Below are 26,739 nucleotides of genomic sequence, written 5' to 3' on the forward strand. Positions count from 1 at the left end.
CATGCCTCCACCATCAGAAAAAGACTGGGCAAAAAATGGCCTGCATGGCAGAGTTCCAAGAAGAAAACCACTGCTGAGCAAAAAGAACATTAGAGCTCGTCTCAATTTTTCCAAAACACATCTTGATGATCCCCAACACTTTTGGGAAAACATTCTGTGGACCGATGAGACAAAAGTGGAACTCTTTGGAAGGTGTGTTTCCCATTACATCTGGCGTAAAAGGAACACTGCATTTCAGAAAAAGAACATTATACCAACAGTAAAATATGGTGGTGGTCGTGTGATGGTCTGGGGCTGTTTTGCTGCGTCAGGACCTGGAAGACTTGCTGTGATAAATGGAACTATGAATTCTGCTGTCTACCAAAAGATCCTGAAGGAGAATGTCCGACCATCTGTTCGTGAACTCAAGCTGAAACGAACTTGGGTTCTGCAGCAGAACAATGATCCTAAACACACCAGCAAGTCCACCACTGAATGGCTGAAGAAAAACAAAATGAAGACTTGAGTGGCCTAGCCAAAGTCCTGACCTGAATCCTATTGAGATGTTGTGGTATGATCTTAAAAAGGCCGTTCATGCTCGAAAACCCTCTAATGTAACTGAATTAGAACAATTCTGCAAAGATGAGTGGGCCAAAATTCCTCCAGAACGCTGTAAAAGACTCATTGCAAGTTATCGCAAACGCTTGGTTGCAGTTCTTGCTGCTAAGGGTGGCCCAACCAGTTATTAGGTTTAGGGGGCAATCACTTTTTCACACAGGGCCATGATGGTTTGGATTTTTTTTCTCCTTTAATAATAAACACCTTCATTTACAAATTGCATTTTGTGTTTACTTGTGTTGTCCTTGACTATTGTTTAAATTGGTTTGATGTTCCGAAACACTTAAGTGTGACAAACATGCAAAAAAACAGGAAATGAGGAAGGGGGCAAACACTTTTTCACACCACTGTATATTTTAAATAATGTGTTTGTACCGCTCCATCCTGACATGTCTGAGTGAGATAAAATGCTGGTTTAAAGTGTCACAGAGTGGCTCCTGATATCATGACAGCATTAGAAACGTTCTCTGAGTGAGATTTCACTCGTTTTCAGTGTAGATTTTATTTCTCTATCATCCTGCATTTTTCTCCATCATCAGATCTTTAAAGCTCTGCTGTGGTTCAGAGATTCATAGTAAAAAACCGCCAGTCAGACTTTTGTGGGGTTTGCGCGTGAGAAGAGTCGCTTTTTGATGAAGGGTGTCAGTCCAGCAAGGTGACCAGTTATGAGCAGCTCCGTGAAGTCGTTCTGTTGGAAGATCTTCTGAATTCGTTACCGGAGAAGATTTTGGTTCATCTGAATGAACGGAGAGCTGCTGCTGTGACTCAGGCTGCAGTGCGTGCGGACGAATTCGTGTTGACGCACAAGAGCACTTTCGCTTCGTCTTTGCGTCGGGAAACATCTCACACAGAGAAATGTTCGAGGAGTATGAGAAGATCTAAACCACTGACCCCAAATGAGAACCGGGAAAGCTTTTATTGCCATGAATTCGGCTCTTACTGCTGTTTGTCCGGCCTTAAAGCGGAGAAATCGATCTAAGGGGCGGGCACCAAAAGGAGCTGTGTTTGATGAAGCTGATAGAAGTGGAAGATGAGTGGAAGAGGCAAGACCGGTGGTTTTGGTGTTTTCCTTTTTCTGATTTAAATCAGTGCCTTGCGGCTCTGAACTTGATTTGTTTCCTTGCTGATTTCTGCCCCAAGTTTAAAGTGAACTTTGAAATCTGTGAAACCTTTGACGTTTAAGAAGCTATGTCCATTAGGGGTGCGTCCCCGCCAGTGGTGGGGAGGCATTGGGCTAAGTTACGTTATGTGGCCCTTGGAGAAGCTCCAAATCGTTCAGAAGTGGGGTCTCAGCTGTTGAGGAGCCAATGGATTAATGCACAAGATATCTACTCATTTATAGCGCTTCCAAATCGCAAAGACTTTGAAATCATCTTGTTTCAGGAAGGAGCCTTGCAGAGTTTTACTCAAATATTTGATGCTAGTGTTGGACATGGCTTCTGGAAGAACTGGGAGCTGGACACCTCTGCTCCGCAAGATGTTAGATTCGTCTATGTTAAGTTCTGGACAGGCAAGGTGGCGGATGCTGATGTTGAGCAGTACCTACGCAGGTACTGTGAGATTCTACAGCCTGTGTTTAAACATCTGGGTCAGTTTGGACTATGTACAGAGTCCGCCGTTATAAAGTGAAGTTACGTCATGACCCCGATGGCAATCTCTATCAGATCCCAAATTCAATCTCGCTGGGTCGTATAACGGCAGGATCTCATACCCTGCTCAGGTACAGAGGTGCTACATTTGAGGTTCCCAAGACCATTCAAGTGAAAGACTGTGAGACCTTGAAGTGTTGGAGGTGCGGGGAATTTGGGCATAGAGGTAAGGAGTGTAAAAATACAGAAATCCGTAATTTGTGCCAGGAACAAGGCCACACTTACTTTAAATGCCCAAGCTCCTATAGCAATAAAGCACGTGGACCGACACTGATGCCATCTACTGACGTCAACACGGCTCAAAATGGAAAACATCAGAGCACGGCACCTCAAACCAGTGAGGACATCCAGGAAGCCCAGATCAGCAATGAGGGTCCAGCTCAGATCAACAATGGAGAAAAGGCAAAGTCTACAAGTTCCATCAGCGACAGCTCGGACACCAGCTCTGGTGGCAGTAATGATTCCAGTTCAGAAGATTCAGATTCCAGTGAGGGAATTCTTCCTCCTTCGGGACATCAGAAAGAGTCACCTGGCCAAGAAGACACCGGAGCAGTGATGACGTCTGGGCGGCAATTACCGGAGAACGAAGGTGACGCTGTTCTTTTCACTCCTGACAGTTCTGATAGTCTGCAAGCTGGAAGTCTCCCTCCCACACAGTCTAGCACTGCCATTCTGAGTGTGGCTAAGAAGCGCAGACAAAGAGCGACTTCATCGAGTTCCAGTGTTCAGAAAGAAATGAAGGAGTAAGAACTTTTAAGAACTCTGTTTATGATTAAGGTACCTTTTTTTGGTTGTTGTTGTTTTCCTTTGGTTTTTCTTTAAATGTCTCTTAATATTATATCTATAAATGTTAGAGGAATACGTACAGAAAGATGTAGAAAGATGAAAATAGAAAGTCGAAACAACAAAAAATGCGATACTATATGTGCACAAGAGCTGAGGCTGAAGGATAGTAATGATATTAATAATGTTTAGGGAATGTGGTCTGGTGGTCCTGCCGTATTATCTGTGGGTGACGATGGTGCTGACAGGGTGGGAATCTTCTTCAAACAGGATGCTGAGATCATTAAAAGCAGAGAAATTGTTCCTGGCAGGTTATTGCTTGTAGATTGTTTGTACAGGAATATAAAGCTAAGAATTGTTAATGTATATACACCCCCTGACAGAGCTGGCACGATGAGGTCATTTTATAAACTATATGAGCTACTTTGTGTGGGATTTGGGGTAAATATTGTGTGGTGATTTTAATGTTATAACTGCAGAAAATGATAGAATATAAACTAAACATGTACCTCTATCTAGAGATGGAAAGCTTCTTAAAAGAGTGTGTGACACGAGATTAAAAGGATTACAGATCTGAAGATTTTAACGAGTTCAGGGATTAACATGTGGTTAGTTTTTAAGAAACAAATTCAGTCGGTTCTTAAATATAAGTGCAAAGAATTGAATAAAGCAAGAAATGAATACTATAATACTTTAATGCTAGAACTTGTGGAATTACAAAGCAAACAGCGTCGGAATGCAGAGGATGAAGATAAATTATGTAGAATTAAATCAGAATTATCAAAGATAAATGATGAAACTTTTTTAAATGTACAGCTTCAAGCAGCTTTAAATACTGACTTTACGGGAAATGCACACAATGTTATTAAAATGTAATGAAAAGAGGGAGAATAAAAGAATTTATCAGGCTGTAGTGTCGCTGATTTATAAAAATGGAGATCAGTTTAATTTAGACAATTGGAGACAGATAAGTGTGATGAATATAGACTATAAGATTTTAGCTAAAGTCTTAATGAACCGAATGAGTGACTTCTTGAACAGAATAATTGAATTTGAGCAAACGTGTGCAATAAAGGGGCGTTTTATGATTGATAATTTATGCATATTTAGGGATCTTATTGCAGATGAGCAAACAGAGGACTTCTGTTTAATCAGTCTGGACCAGAGGAAGGCTTTTGATTTCATTTGGAGGGAGTACTTGTGGGGAGTGATGGAGTGCTATGGGTTCCCTTTAAAATTCATAGATATGCTGAAAGTCTTGTATTAGAAATCAATAGTTCAGATGAGTGTAAATGGAGTTTTAACAGAGAAGTTTGAGATTCACAGAGGGGTTAAACAGGGATGCCCTTTGAGTGCTGCACTCTGTATCATGGCTGTAAGTCCTCTTTTGAATAAAATCAAGCAGGACCCTCGTATTTCTGGGGTGACTAATAAATTAGGTAAACAGGTCAAAACATCGGCGTCTGCAGATGATATAACGGTGTTTGTGAAAAATCAAATTTAATGCGGTGCGTGAACATTTTAAAGACTATGAAGAGGTCGCTGGAGCTCAACTAAACACGGATAAGACGGAAGGAATATGGCTGGGTGGAAATGAACTACCCCACATGAGTGGAGGCAGGAAGGAAGAGATTAAAATCTTAGGACTCTTGATTACAAGAGAAAACTGTGCTGAGTGTAACTGGAGGAATAAAGAGGAAGAAATCAAAGCAGAGCTTGAACAATGGAAAGTCTCCAATTATAAAACGAGGATTCAAATCATTAAAACGTTTGTTTTGTCCAAATTGTTGTTCCTGGCCAAAGTTTTCCCTCCTAATGAAAAACGCATCATGAGGCTAAATAAAATGTGTGTGCGGTTTATTTGGGGTACTTCAAGGGAAGTCACTAAAAGGGAAATTTTATATAAATCTAAAAATTTAGGGGGTCTTGGTGCAATGGACATTGGACTAAAACTCAAAAATAGCTTATTGTAAAATAGTTGCACAGGCAATAAAGAGAGGTGCAGTGTGGGTGGGGAACACTAGAAGTTGGTGGAAAAAGAAAGGAAAGGCAAGAAAAAATGTTCCATGTTACAAATTAATATATGGAGATGTTATTTTTAAATATGTAAAGCTTCAGATCGACTGGTGTAATTTTCATAGTAAAAAGATCTATAACATTATAAGCGAACACATTCATGGAGGTCTTTATCCACATAAACACCTCAGTGAAGCAGAGAGTAAGATATGCAGCAGAAACATTCAGTCCAGGCAGATCTCGGAGAACATGAGAGACACAGCATGGCTGATCAGTGTGGGGAGATTGGCTGTGCCATGTGTCGTTAAGTGGAGCTGCTATGTCACCACGACAATGGGCCCGTCGGCTGACTGTGAGGAAGATGAGACTATTGAACACCTGTTACTTCACTGCGATCGATCTGTGGTTGTGTGGGAAAGACTAAAAGCTCTCTGTGTTAAGTTTGATATAAATGTTAAGTCTATAATGTTTGGTCATTTTCAGGAAAGTTTGTCAAAGAATGTCAAGGATGTTTATTGTTTGATTGTGTTACAAACTGTAAATGTTACACCCCCAGTGGTGTGCGGGATGGGACATAACAGTTATGCGAGCCTGGGGTTAGCAGGGCCTAGATAAAATCTGGATAACAGGATACAGAAGACACGATGAGCCAGTGTGTTCAGCTTGAGCTCTCAGATTCATCTCTTTCTTTTCATTCAACAACATACAAAACTAAATCATCTCTTTTCAACAATCTTTGGTCTCGTACTTCTCTTCTTATCGCAGTTTCACATCAACATTTCATATTACTTGCACTTCACATACATTCACAAAGAAGATAATTTCAACTTCTCAAATAACAAAACTGCACATCGCAGTAAACACTTGGGTCTAACTCATCAATATACTTGGGCTCTAACACTGTATCCAAAAATATATATTAAAAAATACATATACATGTATGTAAAAATATTACTCTATATTTATACATCAATACATGCCCATATATATACACATATATACACACACACACACACACACATATATATATATATATATATATATATATATATATATATATATATACACTCCAATACTCATACACACGTTCTGCATTAATTTACTCCATTACACTGGTACAGCTTCACCAAAAATACCTTTAACTCATACTGAGTACACTGACTTTCTCTTAGTGCTTTAATCTCATTGTTAAGTTGAGCTTCATATACTTTATCTGCATAGAGTGTATTTACAATTGACCAAAGTATGAAACCTGAATAAAACTGAATGTGAACAGGAACAATAAGTAGAAAAACCCCAGAGCTGTTACCACCTGTAGCTTATATAGCTTGTAAACACATTCCAGTTGTTGGCAGAGGCTCTAGCTTCACTTAAATGAGGCCAAACAGGCTCTTTAATAGGAAATACAAATAAATTGAAGTTTTAGAACCCCTACCTTCCCTCACAGCGACCTAATATGGTTTTATATTCACATGTATTTAATTATCTTACCTACTTATGCACAACCAATAGATTAAAGGTGTTTATAAGGCCAAAATGATTAATGCTGCTTATTACATGTGTGTAATGGCGCCAGCCAAGTATGTAGTTACTGCAGTGAGTTAGCGAAACTAGAGGGAGGAAAACAGCACAACAGGGCTGAGGTAGCTAATGCTAGTGAGAGACTAATGACTCACAACAGCGTCGGCCAGACACATAGTTAACAGGCCACGGTGGCTACCGCTAGCGAGAGCACACAAGGGATAGCGACAGGGAGACACGCAGTTACAGAGCCAAGTTAGGGAGCGCTAGAGCGAGAAATCGTACACAACAGCGTCGTCCAGACGCGAGGTTAGCGGGCCGCGGTAGCTAATGCTAACGGAAGGCTAATAGCACCCAATAGCGTCGGCCGGACGCGCGGTTAGCGGGCCGCGGTAGCTAATGCTAGCGGAAGGCTAATAGCGCCAAATAGCGTCAGCCAGACGCGAGGTTAGCGAGCCGCGGTAGCTAATGCTAGCGGCGCAGAACGTCTGCCAATGCACCAGGACATAGCGGCTCATATTACACACAGCTCAACCTTCAACAGCACACACACTCATCAACCTTCACTATAGTGCTTTGTGAACATTTATACCGGCAAATTTCCACATATTTCCCCACCTGGGTAGCAGGACACAGAAGACACGTTGAGACCGGGCGTTCAGGTTGAGCTCTCAGATTCATCTGAGAACAGTCTCCTGTTGCCCACCTAAGCCACAGTCTAGCACCCGCCCACTGGCACAGCTCCCTCTACAGGACTGGAGGCATCACATTACAGTACAACAACCCATACAAAAAAACCCCCAAAAGAACACATGTATAAAATATATGTAAAATAAATAATTACTTAAATGTGGTCACACTTTAAGGGTGTCACATAAACTATGTAAAACGAGGTGTAAAATGGTAACACAACAGACTCAAATCCCTGCAGGAGTTGTTTTTAAACAGATAACGTTTGAACTGAAAGGACTGCGAACCATGGACAGAAAATCTAAATATCCAACTCTGTTATAATAATAATCTCATTTAAATTCATATTAAGCTTGTGTGTAATTGAATTGTGGATTTGTTGTATTTGTGTATAATTTTGCATAAATGTGATATTTTATTGATTATGTATTTGGATTATTTAATAAAGTTTATTTAAAAAGGCAAAAGGAGCTGGTTTTGTGGTTCTCCCACTCCGCTGGGCTCACCTCGCCGGGAAACTGATTCTGTGTATGATCCATTTGTTTTTAAGGGTACTGTGTCTTTGACAGGTGGGGAAGACCCCATTCCCATTACTATTCCTCGGGCTACGGGTGCAGCACAGTCACTTATTCATGATGGTGTTTTACCTTTTTCTAATGATGCGTCTTGTGGTTCCGATGTTTCAGTAGGAGGAACTGAATTGGGGGTGGACCATAATCTATATATTCAGTCTGAACTGGTTTCAGGATTGGTTAAAGGTGCCGTTCGTTCTCAGCTACCAGTGGAGGGGCTTGACTTCATTCCTGGGAATGACTTGGCTGGTGGAAAGGTGTTGCCCCTTCCAGAAGTAACTGATGACCCTATGTCTGAATTACAGGGGTCTCAAGTAGCAGACGTGGCGTCTGAATTCCCTTCTGTTTTCCTGCCTGTGCAGTGACGCGAGCACAGTCTCGTAAGTTTGGCGATATCATGGCTCTTTCTGATAGTTTTATGTATTTTAATGATGGTCCTGATGCTCCTGCAGAAGATTCCCCCGTTTCCTTGTCCTCTGTTTGTGGAGTCGAATCAGAATCATGTTTACCAAAAAATGACAAGCTAAACTGGTGAGTGCAGTAAACCGCTGTCTACACTCACTGGACACTTCATTAAGTACAGCTACCTTGTCTTTGTGCTCATTGTCCATTAAACCAGGTCCATTAATGTACAGCTGCCCTTTGTAGTTGCAGTGGCAGATTGTAGTTGATCTGTTTCTCTGGATAATTTTTTAGCCCTTTTACTTTGTTCATTAATGATCTGGACCCCAACCAGGACCACCACAGAGCAGATATTACTATTTCCTACTATATGCAAATATACTTAGTCCAGCTACAGAGAACGTACAATAGAACCCAGCTAGAGGAACTAATGGCTGTTATTATTAACTTCTGCAGCAAAAATCCTTCTATGTGTAGTTTGTACACTGGGTTTGATTTACTCTGTTATGTAGCTCTGTGTTTATAGAGAATCATTTGGACGCTACTGGGTCAGTCTGCAGAACCTCAGAACCGGCCAGACACTAGAACTCATATTAACGTTACATCTCGTCTTATTGAAATTGTGAGCTGATGCGAGGTGTGAGCTATGAAACAGTCCTGAACTCAGTACAGGTCATTAAATCAGTTAACTTGAACCATCATGAGAAAGTTGGGCCGACTGTATTTTTTAAATTTCAATGAAAATTTAAATTTTAAAATTAAAATTAGTAAGTTGGATTTTGTCCAATACAGAATTACACTGTTCATTTAAAGGTAATTACTTCTTCATGACATTACATAACCCCACGCGACCCTGAGGGAGAAGCGTCTTAGAAAATGTGTGTGTTTGTGTGTGTGAGTGCGTGTGTGTGTGTGTGTGTGTGTGTGTGTGTGTGGTCTTTTCCTGTTGCTATATGATCATTTTTTCATAATTTCTACTAACATGTTTACAGTGACAGCCACTCTAGAATAGAACAGCTATGTACAGCACATATAATTACAAATATTATTTATTTATTTAACTTCGTAACTTGATTCGTATTTCTAAAATAAGCGCATGCATCTGCATATCAATGCAACTTGAAAAAAAAAGTATAATACAATTATGTATTTCCTGTAATTATGTAGTTTCTTAACTAAAGCTACTGAAGATGTTCCCTTCACATACCACAGCAGTGACTCTCAGCACCTTTTGTTCTGAGAGTCTACAGGTCTGGTAGGTTTCGCTGTTCACATAAAAGAGTGAAGACTGAAGAGTCTGTGATGTCACTACATAAACTCCCATATGTTTCAGCTTCTATCATTTCATGTAATTCATGCACTAATTGTCTGAATGAGTAGTAGGCTTTGCCTTTGACCTCTAACTTGATACATGTGTTAACAAACTGATGGTCAGTTATAATGTAGTCCAGGCCATAACAGAACATTTATGCTCAATGACTAACATTAAAGCACTGAACTTGGTGCTGCTTGAGTTTGTTCTGCAGAGATGAGAATAAGAGAACAAGACGATGCAGGATCAGCTGAGAATTACAGTCACTGGACAGGAAAGTGAATCTGCATCAGAATAGAAGAGGAGCTTTAAAGACATCTGGGACACTATATTTAGTCTGAGTGATGAGTGTGTCTCTCTCTGGCTTTCAGTTTCATTCTTACTGATGTATTAGTTCATTTTTACCAGGAGTGCTGGATGATTATCAGTTGGTAAAACGTGTCTGAAATGGAAAATTATGAAATGTGTTGTTATTTATTCCTTCATTAATGCAGGGCACAAAACTACTCTTTGCATTGCTGATCACAGAGGTTGTGATGTATCTGTGCCGGGATCTGTGGTGGTCAGTAAATGAGTCTGTGTTCAAATGTGACCGTGGATGCTGTGGAGTGGGTAAGGGCTGTGGAAGACCAGCTGCAGGCTGCAGTGGGACTGTGCTTAAGTTCACACATCCTTATCTAACGTAAACTCACAAATCCTGCTCACTAAAATACCTGTACTTTGTATTCCAGGATGTCCAGAACTAGTAGCAGCTTTTACTCAGAGAAGAAGAAGCTTGTCTCACTTCCTCTGGATCTCCACCTGATCAGCGTCACTATAGCTGTTAAATCATTTAATCAGTGTGATTAATATGATAGAATGTGACAAAGTTTCAGCCTTGTGTTAGTATTTATCTTTTAACCTGCTTTAAAATGGCACTATTAAAAAACAGTTAGAAATAATGTCAGTCAAGTAATTATCTATTCTCCATATCATAGATCTTTATTGGTCTGTAATTCAGCACTGGATCCTAAATTAATGCATCTCAATGGACTCATCAGTGCCTTAAACTCTGGGTGTGATGATGGACAATTTCTATTCTAGGTGCTTTGGTTTCCAGCAGCAGAAGAACTGTCCCATTGTCCTGTAGAGAGTTTGGCAATATTATGATCAATCCTTGGAAAATCTTACAGTCACTACAGTCACTACAGTCAAAATGGCAAAACAGGAGATCAGGGGGGATTTGCATGTCTGATTTCTACAGAGACTAATCATGAAGACAAACTAGTATTTCAAAAACTGGCAAGTTCAAATTAGCAGATTTTACCTTCACCATCATGTTATCATACGTAATATAGGCCTAACTGTGGGCAGTGAGATGGAAGTAAAAGGGAGGGAGCCGTTTTCCAGAATCCAAACCACCAGATATTTATCGCTGTCATGTCCAGACTCCACCAGTCAGCAGGAACAATAAGAATAGGAAGTAGTAGAAGAACATAAACCACATAAATATCTACAACAACTACAAAGTCACTGTAAATGCAGTGAATGTGTCACTGTTCATGTAAATTCGTGCATCAAATAAGGAGGAAATATGAAAACACAGAATAGATCATCTGACTGCCTCCTCCTTTTCAAAGCTCCTCCTCCTCTACACCTCCTCTCCCTGCTGGAGGAAGTGGATCTCATCCTTTCTATTGATCTTCATTCTGCTTTCACTTCACTCAGAGACGCAGATTAGGAGCTTTTAAACAGTGACTGTATGTGTTTGTTTCTTGCTGTGTGATTCTGAAAGGAGCTAAAACTCACTCAGTGGGTTGAAGGGCTACGGTGGCTGATTCTCCACTGAGCTGCTCTGATCATTACAGACTTCCTGAAAGAGAAAGTGGAGTTTGGACTGAAGGAGCCGTTACAGAGAAACAGCACAGCAGCAGTTGGAGGAAATGGCTGCTAGAAACCCTCTTTCAGAAGAAGAGCTTTCATGTCCTGTGTGCTGTGACATCTTCAGGGATCCTGTTGTTCTGTCGTGCAGCCACAGTGTGTGTAAAACCTGCCTGCAGAAGTTCTGGGAAACTAAGGAGTCTCGAGAATGTCCAGTTTGTAGAACAAGATCCTCTAAAGATCCTCCTCCTTGCAACCTCGTACTGAAGAACCTTTGTGAGTTTTTTCTAGAGAGCAGGAGTCAGAGATCTTCAGCAGGGTCTGAGGGGCTCTGCGTTCTGCACAATGAGAAACTCAAACTCTTCTGTCTGGATGATCAGCAGCCTGTGTGTCTGGTGTGTCAGACTTCAAAGAAACACAGAAATCACAAATTCTGTCCAGTAGATGAAGTTGTGACTGAGTTTAAGGTATGAAAATTGTTGTATTAATTTAATAGTATCTTCATGTCTAAAATGTAACTCAAAAAATATTATAAATTCTTTCTGACTTCAGTTCCTGATTAACCTGTTATGTGTGCTAAAGGTAAAGTCAGTCAGTGGGTGTGGTTTCAGGCCAAACAGCACGAGTGAATTATCAGTCATAAAAATGCTCTGTTGCTGAATTCAATATGACGGTCAATGTAAAATGTAACCTTAAATGTTTCTTTACAAAAATGAAATAAATCTCTTCTGATTTTCAGATTGAGAATAAAACTGCTATTACTCTCTTATCTACTGCAGTCTGTACGACAACTGTAACATGTTAATAGATGTTAAATCAGATATTGTAAAAGGTGGAGAATGCACTCATCTGAACTGTTGTTTGATTCCAGGATAAACTCAAGTCTGCTTTGGAGCCTCTACAGAAGAATCTGAGAGTCTTAGAGGAAGCTAAACGAGACTATGACCAAACAGCCGCCCACATTAAGGTGAAACATCATCTTGAACTGTGAAACATGTTGCTGAGGTCATGTTTCTGATGAGGGTCCACTTCTCCTGTAGGTGGTAAATGCTTGTAGATCATCTGTTAGAGTTTGTGTTTCCTAATCGTCTCTCATTCCAGACGCAGGCCCAGCACACAGAGAGGCAGATAAAGGAGGAGTTTGAGAAGCTTCACCAGTTTCTAAGAGATGAAGAAGCAGCAAGGATAGCTGCACTGAAGGAGGAAGAGAAGCAGAAGAGTCAGATGATGAGGAGGAAGATTGAAGAGATGAATGGAGAAATATCAGCTCTTTCAGACACAATCAGGAACATAGAGAAGGAGATGGAGGCTGAGGACGTTCTGTTCTTACAGGTAAGAAATTCCTTCTTTCTTTCTTTCTTTCTTTCTTTCTTTCTTTCTTTCTTTCTTTCTTTCTTTCTTTTACTTGCACATACAAAACACTCCTTCTTTTATCTTTCCAGCTTTATTGTTGTATTAAATAAAATGTGAGTTATTTGTTTTAGTATGAAAGGGGAGGATCTCCATGAAGATCTGCCTACAGCCTAATTAGAGCTTTTCTGAGATTTCCACCAACATTAGCCAGACTGTTGACATGAAGGAGAAAGCTCCTTTACATTAACCCAAACCAACTCTGCGTACCTCTGTAAAGCCTGTGTCCACTCAGCGCAGGCACAACATACAGAATGCTTATAGCAGCAGTTCTTCAGGTCGACTGCAGGGCTGAGAATGAGTCTTGATATGAATTTCACTGCAGTTCAGAAAGTGAATGTGAACTGAGGAATGAATGAAACTCCAGTGTAAATATCGGAATTCATTTAACTCACAAGGTAAGAAGTTAGTTATAGAGCTAATGACACAAAGTCCTTATAGGGAAGTCTGTCCTCTTGATGGCTCTCTTTACAACGTCCCTGGGCAGGGATTTCCAGTCATAAGAGACTAGACTCCTCTCTCTTTGAATGAGGAGTCTAGTCTTGTATGTCTGGAGAAACTGAAACTAAGAGCCAAATCAACTTTTAAAAAATATATTTGAAAATCAGTGATAAAATCAACTATTTTAGCATTAATAACACACACACACACACACACACACACACACACACACACACACACACACACACACACACAATAACAGTGTTTCAGCTTGTCCTGGCTAATGCGTATGCCCCTATATCCACAGAGAAGGGGAGCTTCACTAGCGCTTACTCAGCAAGCTGATTGGCTCATTTTATTGGAGGTGGGACTAATGAACTGACACCAGGCTGAAGGAGCTTCCCTTTCTTCTACCATCCAGTGTCCTGTCTCCCCTTTACAACATCTCTGCACATGCTTGTGTGTGTGTTCATCTCTGAACTGCAGCTGCTGTGTGTGTAGTTGTGTTATGATATTGATATTAATTTTATTAATGACTCAGTTTTTCAGGAGAAACTTTACTCTGAAAGGCTCCTGTTTTCATTTGCACTCATTCTCTCCTCAGCCGACTGCACTGCAGTTTGAAAGTGACTTGTGCAAACGAGGGGCATCTCGAGTTCTCGTGCCCACATGAATGAATGATATCACAGTGCTGCAGAATTGGGGTGGTAAGCAATATGAAGGATGTGGCAGCCGTTACATTCTGCCAGCCCAAAGATCCCAGGATGAGTTAATAGGAAGCTTTAATTGTCTCCTTCACACGATGATCAGCAAACAGAAACAGGCGTTGAATACGTGTGTTTGGGTGTGTAGAGGTGTGTGTGGTTTCTGTAAATCAGAGAACAAACAAAAAGCTCGACTGCAGAACACGATATTTACTCAAATGTGTAAATTATTCATTATTAGATGTTAATAAAACAGTCCAGCTAATATACTGAATTCTCTAGTTCTATTAATAATCAATGCAAATTCACTGAGAGCCAAAGTAGAATTAGCAACATCTCACTAATCTCCACTGCCTTTAGCAGAGTCAGCACATTTCACAGGGAACAACACCAGAAGCCCCATAAACGATTATAACAGCTTCATTAATGCTCACAAAGCCACAGACACCAAGTAGAGTACAGTACTGAGCTCTGCTGGGAGGAAACTCATCTTCTGACTCTGTATCTGATCATCAGTGGAGCTTCTCCTGGATCCTCTGAACGTTCCGGCTCTGCCGCCTCATCATCCACAAACCTGCTGCTTGTTGTTAGTTTGGCTCTGGTTCTGTTGTTGGTGGTTCTCCTGTAATTCTTAGCCGTGTTTCCAAGTGAGCCTCATTAGATCTTCACCTGCGTCTGTTTGTTGATGACTGGTTGATGGATTTTTTGCGTTTTGCTCGTCGGTCTAGTTTGTGGTCCCTGCCTCTCAAAATCCATCCAGTCAAACTACTTTATCAACATCTGACTGATTAGATTTATTAATAAATAACAAACATACTGAGTTTTATTAAGTAGTTATTTAGAAGGTAAAGTTTTATTGAGATGAAATGATGGATAATGTCACTAACTTGGCTGTTTGCTGGTGTTTGTGTGTTTCATATGAAAAACTCCTGAAAAGTCTCTTCACTTTTAACTACAATGTTCTTTTTGTTTCCCTCTCAGAACTTCAAGTCCACAGAGAAACAGTGAGTAAATGTCAGACCACACGTTTTATCTAATGCTACAGTAATTATTACATTTAAATCTACAGTGTATTGTGTTTATTGTAAATATGAGTGTATTCTAATGAAATGAGGGGGAATAAGGACCGTGTGTCAATGTTGTAGTGATGAGAACAGAAGCAGAAATATTTATTTAACAGAAACTACAGAATTATTGACTCTCCAGACAATAAATGTGATCAAAAATTGATATTTAGTGAAATAAATGACAGGCTGTAAAGTTTCTACAGTGATATATTTCACACAGTCTTCTGTTCTCAGAGCTCAGCTCACACCAAAGGATCCAGAGAAGACATCAGGAGCTCTGATCAATGTTGGGAAGCACCTTTCCAACCTGAAGTTCAGAGTGTGGGAGAACATGCAGGAGGTTCTCCAGTACAGTAAGTTCTGTTTCTCTTAGGGTTGATCTCTCACACACAGCCTGCTTCTGCACTAATGACACACTGTTTATAAACTATTAGTAACATGTTATCATGTTCTCTTCATTCAGGGGGTAAAAAGGAGACTGAAACTGTACTTAAGTGAAAGTATGAATACTGTACTGTGCAGAAATCTCACTCAGATCAAACGGGAAGTGTGGAGATAAAATAAACTCTAGTTAAAGAAGAAGAATCAGATTTTAATCCAATTGATTAAAAATTAAAAAAAATTTTAATGTCTTTTTTAATTCTGTCAAATAATTTTTACATGTAAGTTTAATTTATGTGAAATAATTTCTCGTCATTGTAATTTTGTTACTAATCCATCGAAACACTAAAAATACTATGTATAAATAGAAGCTGAACAGAATTTTAAACTCTTGAAACATCAATTTCATTAATTTATTAAAAATGTGATCGTGAGAGAATTTTATAATTTATAGTAAAACTTTAAAATTTTCAATAATACAGTAATACATTTTTTAAAATTCTTTGTAACGATGTTAATCAGCAAAATGAAACAATAATAATAAAGTCACTCAAAAAAACTATTTGACTTTCAAAAGACAAATAATCCAAAAAAGACCAAAACACAAACGAATCAAATTAAAATGAACAATGTTTCAAAATGTATTTGTGCTTTTTCACTTTTTAGTATATTTTTATTTTAAAATAAAATAATACAATATTTTAATAAAACAATACAATATTTTAACAATTAAAACTTTATATTCTTGTGTTATTAATACAAATTCAGCATTACAATTATATTTCATACTGACATTGAGGTGAATATAAATTTTATAAATGGATAGAATATAAATAATGAAAATACTAATTTTATGCGTTAATGTAAAAAGGTATTTTCATAAATATTATATTAGATTATTAGATTATACAAATTACACAGAAATATTAAGTGGATTTTATTCTTCATCTTCTTCATATTATTATTATTACTATTGTTACTATTATTAATTAGGTCTAAATGAATCACTAACAAAACAATTTAACTTTTAAAAGAAAATGAATCCAGAAAAGACACAAATAAATCAAATTAAAAGCACATTTAAAAAAGTATATTTGTGTTTTTTCACTTTTTTATATTTTTATTGTAAAACAAAAACAGCACAATATTTTAAAAATGTAAACTTTATTCTTGTTTTGCTTTTAATCCAAACACAACAATAAAAGTATATTTCATATTGAAATGGAGGCAAATATCAATTTGACTCTTATTGATAAAATAGAAATATTTATTTCATGTGTTATTTAAAAAGTGTGATAATAGAAATATTAATTTCATGTGTTATTTAAAAAGTGTGATTACATTAATTATACAATACTATTGCAGTAATGTATTATTATTATTATTATTATTATTATTATTATTATTATTATTATATCATCTCATCATTAACTGGATCAAAGACGTTCAGGAAATGTGTGGAGATCAGATTTTGATCATTTGATGGAGAGAGAAAATTGACTGTTTTATAATTTATAATAATAATTTATTGTAATAATTAATAAAATATAAAACGCATCACAAAATGATCTGAAAGTGTGTGAGAGTGAAGATGTTGATGGACGTTCAGCTCTGTGAGTGAATCCCTACAGAAAAATGCTGCACTCAGATCAGATCAGTCACTGGACTGTAATGACCACTCACTACTGAACATGCACTTTAGTGCTGCTCTGAACTGAACATCAACATTTAGTCCAGGATTAAAGTTGATCTGAGTTCTGGAATCTACCTCTAAAGCTGTTTCACTCACAGTAAAGAAAACAGTCTGTAGAGGTGAAACATTTACAGAAACGAGAGAAAAACATGATGTTTCTTTGTGTTCTCTCTCCTCAGCCCCTGTTACTCTGGACCCCAACACTGCACATCCACACCTCCACCTGTCTGATGATCTCACTGCTGTAGAAAACACAAACCAGAGATCATCACTTCCTGATAATCCAGAGAGATTTGATGAGTATGAGTCTGTTCTGGGTTCTGAGGGTTTTAACTCAGGGATTCACTGCTGGGACGTCCAGGTTGGAGACAGTGAAAACTGGTTACTGGGTGTGATCACAGAGTCTGGAACAAGAAAAAGAAAATCTTTCTCGGGTTCAGTGTGGAGTCTGGACTATGATAAAAGCAATAATGAAATCTTGATTCTCTGTTCAGGACAGTCAGTTCACTCCTTCACACCTAAAGAGAAGCCGCAGAGGGTCAGAGTGCAGCTGGACTGGGACAGGGGGAAAGTGACCTTCACTGATCTTCTAACCAACACACACCTGCACACTATAACACACACTTTCACTCAGAGAGTTTTACCGCTTTTCTGTAATGCGTCTGTTCATCCTCTGAGGATCTTACCAGTGAAGACGTCAGTAACAGTGAAGCAGCACAGTTAAAGCTGAAGCTGCTTAGAATGATCATTTATAAGGTAGTGAGTGTCTGAATTATGATCATAAGAATATGTCACTGCATGTATATTTTAAATAATGTGTTTGTACCGCTCCATCCTGACATGTCTGAGTGAAATAAAATGCTGGTTTAAAGTGTCACAGAGTGGCTCCTGATATCATGACAGCATTAGAAACGTTCTCTGAGTGAGATTTCACTCGTTTTCAGTGGAGATTTTATTTCTCCATCATCCTGCATTTTTCTCCATCATCAGATCTTTAAAGCTCTGCTGTGGTTCAGAGATTCATAGTAAAAAACCGCCAGTCAGACTTTTGTGGGGTTTGCGCGTGAGAAGAGTCGCTTTTTGATGAAGGGTGTCAGTCCAGCAAGGTGACCAGTTATGAGCAGCTCCGTGAAGTCGCTCTGCAGATCAGCGCATTGAGCGATGGGCGTTGATGGTTCAGGAGCTCAACCTTGACATTCGCTGTAAGAAGGGAAGGGACAATGTGGCCGATGCTCGATCTCGTTCATTAGAGTCTCTTTATTAGACCAACATGGGATGTTGTTTGGTGGTGGGAGCGCAGCGTCCTGTGAGCGGAGCTTCCCTTTTCCCTCGCTTTCCCTCAGTCTTCTCAGGTGGACCTTGTTGCTGCGAGACTGACGTCTCGGTTTTCCCGGCGTAAGATTGGCTGTTCCTGCTGGTGCCCGGGGGGCGTGCCTGGGGGGGGGGGGGGGCTCTGGTGAACAACTCCTTCTTAAGTGGAGCTTCATGTTCAGACTGAAGTCGTTTGTTCTGTCCGTTTTCCTCCACGTGAACAGACTTGCAGTCATTTTTTACCTTTACTTAAATTCCGAGTGAGGCGGTTTGTCGGACTTTCATTGTTTATACAGCTTAATTGTCTCGGTTGAGCCTTCAGTTGTCAATTCATTATTGAACGAATATGATCGATTAATCGCGATTAAGTGCCCATTTCCAACTTAAGTAGCGTTAGCACATTTTCAGCAAGCTAGCTAGCTAGCAGACTGTTCAGAGGTAGCCCAGCTAGCAAACAGCACAAACCTTAAAGCAGCGACTAGGTTTTCAAACGTTTAGTGATTATTATGATCAACCACACAATATAAAGGTAGAATGATTCATTATTCATTTAACAGACCCCCAGCCAACGGAGTGGAGGTCAGCTTCTTGTTCCAATTTTCCGCTCCACCTTAAATACTGCGGCCCGAGGCGCCAGAACGCAACTGTCGCACCACTTAAGGTAGAACAGGGAATTCGAATAAGAAGCTGGGAGCCGTTATTGAGCGTAAACCCGAGGGAAGACGTGGCTGAAGTTAGCTTCTTATTCCAATTCCCCGAATTTTCCGTTCCACCTTAAATGGTGCAGCAGTTACATGGCGCCTAAGGCATCAGAATGTAACTGCTGCACCATTTAAGGTGGAACGGAAAATTCGAATAACAAGCTAAGTTCAGAAAGCCAGCGCTTGAGCTTTACCAGCAAACTGACAGCGAGACTGAGTTTTCCTGTTACCCTGAGAAGCTTCAGCCTCAGCCCAGCCACAGCACGTTACCCAGCAGAAGCTGTTCAGCCATAGTTTAGTGCAGGTTGTTAGCTGGTTAACATTAAATGAACTGTTACCTTCTTTGGGTTAAACCAGCCCCTAAAGTATGAAGGCAGGAAATAAATGTCCTGTCAGTTTAATAGTCTGTTCCCCTGAACTTAATAAATCGCTCTTATTTTCACTGCAGTGACCCGTCCATAGAAACTGGTCTAAATGGCCAAATACTTTAAAATAGTATAATTCTTAAAAGAGACGGTTCTTTAAGTGGACTAAATGTTGTGGTTCTATTTAGAACCATGAGTTCTATATTTAACTGTCTTGTGCTTCAATGGTTTTCTGAATTGTGAAGTGGTTCTTCAGATTGATGGAGGATGTGTTGTATATGGTCCCATATGGCACCTTTTGGAAAATATTTCTATAGAGCACTTAAAACCACTGCGTTTGGAGCCTTGAAGAACCATCTTTTTTAAGAGTGTACAGTAAAATAATTGATTTATAATGATGGGCTGAGAACAGACTACATATTGGTCTCTGTTTTGAACTTGACTTTTTACTGACCGATGTGAAAACCTGGACTGCTAATTGCTTATAATAAAATCATCTCATATTTCTGCTCAGAACTGATTTATGGCTGATTATTGGAAATGGACACATTTTAAGATGTGTTGAATTAGACTGATCATTAAATTATATCAACCACCAAGAGTGTGGATCCCTGACTTATTAACATGTGCAGGATGTGTTAGAACTAGAAGTAATGCGTAATGTAACTGCTACAGTTTATGGCCAGTAGGGGGCTATTTTCTTCAAAGAGTAAAAAAAAAGAAAAGTGCCTCTGACAGATGCTGTAGAGCAAAACGGAGGGAATATTTCTTGTAATTTGAAATAATGGAATGTTAAACTGAATTAGTTTGAATGGACTTTTTAGCACTGAGAGAAATGCATCATTAGACATACTGTAATATAAAAGTAGCAGAGATATGAAAATAGTGACTAAAGAAACGACGGATGAAACATTCAAGAACGAATAAAGAAATGAAATTAGCCATTCTTACATCCTTGATTGACTTCAGGACGTATATAAACAGGTAAACGGGTGTCGTGCACGGGGGTAAAGTAATATCCACAAAGGCCCGGCATGATTGCAGGTTTTCATTCCAACAGAGCTGGAGCACCTATGATCAGTTGCTGAAGAACAGAGTCCAGCTGATTAAACTAGTAGGTGCTCCAGCTGGTCTGAAATGAAACCCTGCAGCCACCCTTGGATAAGACTAGCCAGCCCTGGTCTAATGTGTGTGAAAGGTGTACAATACTTAGGGTTTAACATTGAAGAAACCGTTTATTACATTTTGGGAACATTTTGAGCTTCTAAAAATGTTAAACTCAGAGAGAGAGATTCTTTGTACATAGAACGTTTTTCTACAAATAAAATGTTGTTTTCTTTTTTCAGTGTATAATGGAACGCAGATGGGGATACAGTGAGCGGAGTGATATGCGCAAGAGAGCTGTTAAGAGAGTTAATGACATGATTACATCCTTGGACAGAGATACACCTGATAGTTCCAGAGTAGACCTAACCCAGGAGGACAGTGTAGTAACAAGCTGTAGTGGTGCCACACGTGCGTTTGCTGATGCTTGTGGAAGTGAAGAGGAGGTTGACTGTGAAATAGGAAGTAGTTCTTGTGACAGTGGCAGTGAAGATTTATCACATAGTGATTTGAGAAGCTCTTTGTCCGACTGGGCAGTTGAGTTTGGTGTTTCACTTGTTGCACTTTCAGCACTTCTGTCCATATTTAGGGTTCACCATGCTTTCCTCCCAAAAGATGGCAGGTCATTGCTTAAAACAAGAACTGAGTATGTAGTGGAAAAGATAGCAGGTGGGTCCTTTTACTATTTTGGTATATTAAATATTCTTGGTAAAATGCTTCTAAAGTTCCAGAAAAATATACATTTAAATTGCAGCTAAATTATTTAAAAGTTTATCTGTTCAGTTCTGGCCAGGGCTTGGTGCTGCAAGAATGCACAACCAAAGGACCAGTATTAATTGCTGTGTTCTGTGGTGTATCAAAGCCAACTTCATTGTCAGAGTTACCTTAATCAGAGACAGACTGACCCCCGCACACACCCCCACCCAGAGACAGACTGACCCCCCACACACCCCCAGAGACAGACTGACCCCCACACACACACCCAGAGATAGACTGACCCACACACCCCCACCCAGAGACAGACTGACCCTCACACAGTGTAATAACACAAATATTCTACAAACTCATTGTAACCCAGGTTAGAAAAGAAGCTATTAGATGTTAAAACAAGATAATCAACCGTAACTGTAATCGAGCAGAAATATAGTCGAAATAATCATAATAATTAATTCCGACATTTAGAAAGAGAAAGTAGACTAAAACATGATTCCTTTTAAATAAAGACAAAAACCCATTATTTTATTTAATTAAAAAACAGCGCAGACTTTTGTCGATTGACTGTTTGGTTTCCAAGCCTCCCCAGCTGGAACACGACCGACCTTCAACGTTGAAATGTGGTTGAAATAATGTCTGTTATTGTTTCAACGTTGAAACAATGTTAAAACAACATTTAATGTTAAATGATTGTGCAAACGTTGAACTATTAACGTTGAATCAACATAATATCTTCAACCTGCCTTTGTATTGCTAAAAAAACACAATAAAAAAACGGCTGGATGCAAGGATGAAAAATGTACCAACAACTCTTTGGCGTTGGATTTTGAAAGAGGTATTTATTATTATTATTATTATTATTATTATTATTATTATTTATTTATTTATTAATTATTATTATTATTATTATTATTATTCATTCATTCATTCATTCATTCATTCGTCCAAAACGTCGTCAAAAACAGGCAGGTACTAACCAGGGAGATAACATCAGGCAGTGAAACCGCTCGGAATGTTTTGGGGCAGAAACAAAACTTCGCAATGACAAATGAAGAAGTTTAAATAGAGCAGGAGTGAAATCGGGCATAGCGTCATGTGATCCCTCGAGGGATTCTGGGAGTCGTCAGTGATGCCGGCGGAGGGCGTGAAATGTAAAGGTTTATGTTTGTCCCTTTTTATTTTTCTTCCTACATAATATTCGCGGTATTATAGCGCATCATATATTAATATCAAGGCGTTTTTCTGTTCCACCAGACCCGGCGGAGAGATAATCTCGCGAGACTTTATACAGTGACGCCCCGGGCTGCTTGGCGCCGTTTTATAACCGTTGGTGTGACGTCGCTGGGAGAGTTCGGCTTTTCTGCTCACTTGGCATCTTTTAAAGTTTAGCTAAGGTGAGCAAAGTCAGAGTTTAGTCAAAACCCGAGGAGCATAATATTATTAATTACACACAGAGTTATTAAACAGGCGGCCCCAGTCACGCTAGCTGGTTAGCTATCCTGGCTAGGTGTTGTGAGGACGCCTGACTAGCTAGCATGAGCAAAAATGAGAAACGAGTGGATGAAACTTCGATATTTTTACAGGTTTAGATGTTCGTTTGTCTTTTTGCGGTCGCTACTGCGGTTTCCTGAGTGTGTGCTGCTCATTTAACGCTACTAGTGTGTTATGAGGCCAGTTTATGTGAGATTTAGTTAAGCTAACTTTAGCTGCTAATGCGTCCGTGGACACGGACCTGTAGCGCTGACGTCAGTAACGTTGTATTTTAGGTTTGGTTGCTAATGTAGTTTCTCATAGGAAGACAAAGTGGACCACTAAATAGTTTTTCATGTTTTTTTGTAGTTCATGTGTGTAGAATTACAGAGCATGTAATGGTGGTATTATAGCCGATGCGCCGTGTTTTAAATGCGTGGCACTGCGTGTGCAGAGAGGAGACAGATCATAGACATGTAGACATAGACGCCTCATTCCGGGCTGGAGCGCAGTGTCGCCCCATATTGGATGGGTCTCCTCACTGAAGGCTCCACCAGACCAACTCAGAGAGAGGAATAATGTTTACGGTTACTATAATCTGCGCAGTGTCGAAAGCAGATCGCGTGGGATTACCTTTCACAAGAAGACTGAACAATAATGATGGTTATTTTACCATTTATAATAGGCTGCACCACATCGCAGAATTAACTACCCTGGAGTATATATATATGTGTGTGTGTTTTTGTATGTATGTACAGAAGTGCAGCTACATAGTTTCTGAGGTGTATGCAAATATTTTATGGGCAATAGGCGGTGTCAGTCCATAAGGCGTCTATTTCTATATGTCTATGGCATAGATGGCACTGAGGCTGGACAACTAGATGGTACATGAATTGAAAACGAGTAGTTATTTGCTGATTTCAGTCGACTGAAATGAGTTAAACTGGTAAGTGCTGCTGTTTTGTGTGTGAAGTTATTGTACTTGTGCTTCATAGTTTGGGCGTGAAATATAAATGTATATGTATGTCCTTTTTAATTTTTCTTCTTGCATATATGTGCAGTATATCATCTACAGTTCATATACACCCCACAGTTCAAGGCAGCGGACTTTCCTCTGTCAGAGGAAAGTAAGTAGTCACTCTTAATTTTACAGTTTATTGATGAGACAATTGGTACATAACTCTTCTTGGTTTGGTTTTACTTTACATTTTTTGTTGTTGTTGTCCTGCACTTAATAATACTGTATTACTACCCACCACTGCTTGTTTAAGTACCTTACATTTTGTATTGGGAAAATGAAACTTGAATTGTCAAGTATCTCACTTTCCTTTGTCCTAGGATTCCATAAGAAAGTCCTTTCGCTTCTTATCGAAATAAAGGATTTAATAGAAATTGCTCTCTAACCTACTGATGGGGCCACTTTTCATGTAAAGCCAGCTAACACAGAGATGGAGTTCAAGGAACTGGAGAGTCGTCTGGTGGATGAAACAGAGAGCAGCCCTAGTAAGTTTCAGATGATTCATCTACATGATTATCTTTGTATACATTCAAGTGATATTATTACACAGCCACTGTTGTTCTGTTCCAGTCTTTATTCAACAACAAAAAATATGCAAATGACCGATGACCAGAAAGTACCAGTAAGCATTTTGAATTCACAGGTTTTGTTTTAATCCTTTCAGCAAGCACATTTTAAAAGACGGGGCGGTGTAGATGCTGTGCACCTGATCAAGAACTCAATGGCTGCGTAAGTCAAAATCAAATCTGCACCCATTTTACAAAATGTCCCTTGTCAACAGTAAATATTTTAACCCTTTATATGTTGTACTATATATTGTTTATCAGAACTCTCACAAATGCCATGATGGCCAAGATGAGCCTAAAGGGGAAATGTGGGAAACTGCCATTTTCAGAGTCTCTGCTCTGCAATGTCATCTGTGGTAAGTTTAGCAAAATGTTAATTAGGGTCTAAGTAGATTGTCAGAATTGATTTTTTTTCTTTTTCTTGGGCCAAAGATCTCTCCCTCTCTGTCTATAGAACTGTCACTATAGTTTCCAGAACGTTTTACTCTGTCCATTGACCAATTAACTAAGGTAAACAATAGGGGTGGGTGACATTTTAAATTCTTGGATGCATCGCGATGTGGGACGTGGACAATTCTGAATCGATTCATAAATTACAAAAATTTTCTAGATGTTGGCTTTAACTCAGAACGTAATGACAACGAAACGCAAAAAGCAGACCTCAGAAATGAGGAAGTGTTGTACCCGGACAGTTTTTTACTGCGCACATAACAGAGAGGAGCGTGCAGCTTAAAGCACCACAGAACAATTAGATTTTTATCTTTCAAGTCACTTAAATTATAATTTGTATCGTGAGGAATGTATTTATTTATTAAACAGATATTTTTCAACACTGAAGCTGTGAGTGCATTTATGTATGTATACGTTCCGCACCATGGACAGCGCGCCAGGGGTATGAAGTTGGCCTCATAGCTGCCGGCTTCCTTTTAATCTTCCAGCCCTTCTTAAGTCACGTAAAAGGCACAGGTTGCACCCGGTGCCAGAATATGACTCCAGCGTGATATTAAAAGATGAGCAGAGAACTAAAGTCATTTTCTGGTTTGAGAAACACACTTTTGACATGCAACTTATGATCTAAAAAAGATCCTAATGGAATAACAGTGTACAGTTTTTAAAAAATTGTTGGCACTGTACACAGGATGTACAGTATTTGACTATAAACTAACCTGCGGTTTGCTTTTTCTCTCTAGACACTGTTCTCAGCACACACACAATCACACAACAGGAGGCAATGGACACGATGGCTAAATACCTCAAGTATGCACCGGAGAGGTTGGGGTGGTGGTGGCCGCAAGAAATAAGATTTATCTTTGACGTTCTTTATACTCAGCCTGATGCAAGTTCTTCGATACCCTGTAATTGCTGGACATTTTGTAGTCCTGCTGTTCCATGTTCTCAGAGAAGAAATTTACAGAGAGAATAAATAAATAAAATTGTTCTTTTTTCATTGTGGCATACAGTTGTTTTTTTCCTCTCTCCCCTGCAATTTTGAGCATCATGAACATGAGTTTTGTGGTTTATTCAAGGTTGAATGTATGACGTTGAAACAACGTTGGCATATCAACGTTGATTCACTTTTCAAAATCAACACCAAATCCAACGTTGATTCAACCATAACATTTGACGTTGATTCAACATTAAAATGCCAGCTGGGTCTGGAGAATTGACCCGCCGATGAACTCACCTGGTGGCGTAGAAAACGTCTACACACTTCTTTCTGTGGGTTTGTACCCAACAGGGTACAATAAATCACAAAGACAAAGTCTTCGAAGATACGCCTCTAAATTTCATTTAAAAGGTTTCAAATTACCCCAAAATCAGAGATACAAAGACCTAAGAATTTGATAATTAAGTTAATTAAGAGATTAACATATAATGTTGCTAATTTATACTAGGATTTACCCTCAAGCTGGAATCATGTAGAGGAATATAACTACTTCATACATGCTTAACCTAAATATAATCTTTTAATGAAATAATATAGACATCATCAGAGTAAATATAACACAAACTTTAGATTATATGACTTGGGTAAGCAAATGGGAGATGTAGACACCTCAGAATCATATCATATGCAGCATCACTTGATTGTACCCTTTCTGGTAATATGCATGGTAACATACACAAATTACAGTCACTGTTTACACAGTGTAATAGCAATGTAATTTTGCACATGTGTACATCAGTTACAGTACATGCGTTAACGCTGTCCTGCTGCGCATGCTCTCAATACCACTGATCTTAAAAAGCTTGAAGGAAACACCTGGCATAAAATTGCTGGCTCTGTAATCAGATCTCTCATAAATATGTTATCTGAATACACGCCATTAAAATGTTTTATTTGTCACTGCAGATGGAGAACTCTTTAATGGAAAGAGGAAAGCTATTAAAA

General features: G+C 39.2%; 3 protein-coding genes and 1 long non-coding RNA gene across 5 annotated transcripts in view; all 4 read left to right on the forward strand.

Annotated features, from left to right (window-relative positions):
* LOC119264086 (tripartite motif-containing protein 35-like) overlaps positions 1 to 1,271 on the forward strand; it is a 61,427-nt gene extending 60,156 nt beyond the window's left edge. Inside the window, exon 8 of the transcript XR_005130756.1 lies at positions 958 to 1,271. The gene's annotated coding sequence lies outside the window, so the exon portion shown is untranslated. The remainder of the gene's footprint in view (positions 1 to 957) is intronic.
* Positions 1,272 to 1,810: 539 nt separating this feature from the next.
* LOC119264088 (dentin sialophosphoprotein-like) lies at positions 1,811 to 3,017 on the forward strand. The gene has a single exon (XM_037541589.1). It carries the CDS (start codon positions 2,199 to 2,201, stop codon positions 2,991 to 2,993), a length of 795 nt encoding a protein of 264 aa, XP_037397486.1. The 5' UTR covers positions 1,811 to 2,198; the 3' UTR covers positions 2,994 to 3,017.
* An 8,217-nt stretch (positions 3,018 to 11,234) lies between these two features.
* LOC108416708 (tripartite motif-containing protein 35-like) lies at positions 11,235 to 17,975 on the forward strand. Of its 2 annotated transcripts, none has more exons than XM_037541573.1 (6): positions 11,235 to 11,869; positions 12,274 to 12,369; positions 12,504 to 12,734; positions 14,948 to 14,961; positions 15,259 to 15,377; positions 17,278 to 17,975. In XM_037541573.1, the coding sequence occupies exons 1-6, from the start codon at positions 11,465 to 11,467 to the stop codon at positions 17,820 to 17,822; spliced, it is 1,410 nt and encodes a 469-aa protein (XP_037397470.1). In that variant the 5' UTR covers positions 11,235 to 11,464; the 3' UTR covers positions 17,823 to 17,975. The 2 variants fall into 2 exon arrangements, with proteins under 2 accessions (XP_037397470.1, XP_037397469.1); XM_037541572.1 differs by having other exon boundaries at positions 11,465 to 11,869; positions 14,939 to 14,961.
* A 5,631-nt stretch (positions 17,976 to 23,606) lies between these two features.
* On the forward strand, positions 23,607 to 25,755 carry LOC119264090. The gene is made up of 5 exons (XR_005130757.1): positions 23,607 to 23,890; positions 24,102 to 24,266; positions 24,446 to 24,510; positions 24,609 to 24,703; positions 25,538 to 25,755. It is a non-coding gene; the product is annotated as an uncharacterized LOC119264090 (long non-coding RNA).
* Positions 25,756 to 26,739: the final 984 nt, after the last annotated feature.

This window comes from Pygocentrus nattereri, chromosome 9 (assembly GCF_015220715.1).
Source record: "Pygocentrus nattereri isolate fPygNat1 chromosome 9, fPygNat1.pri, whole genome shotgun sequence".
Classification (NCBI taxonomy): domain Eukaryota; kingdom Metazoa; phylum Chordata; class Actinopteri; order Characiformes; family Serrasalmidae; genus Pygocentrus; species Pygocentrus nattereri.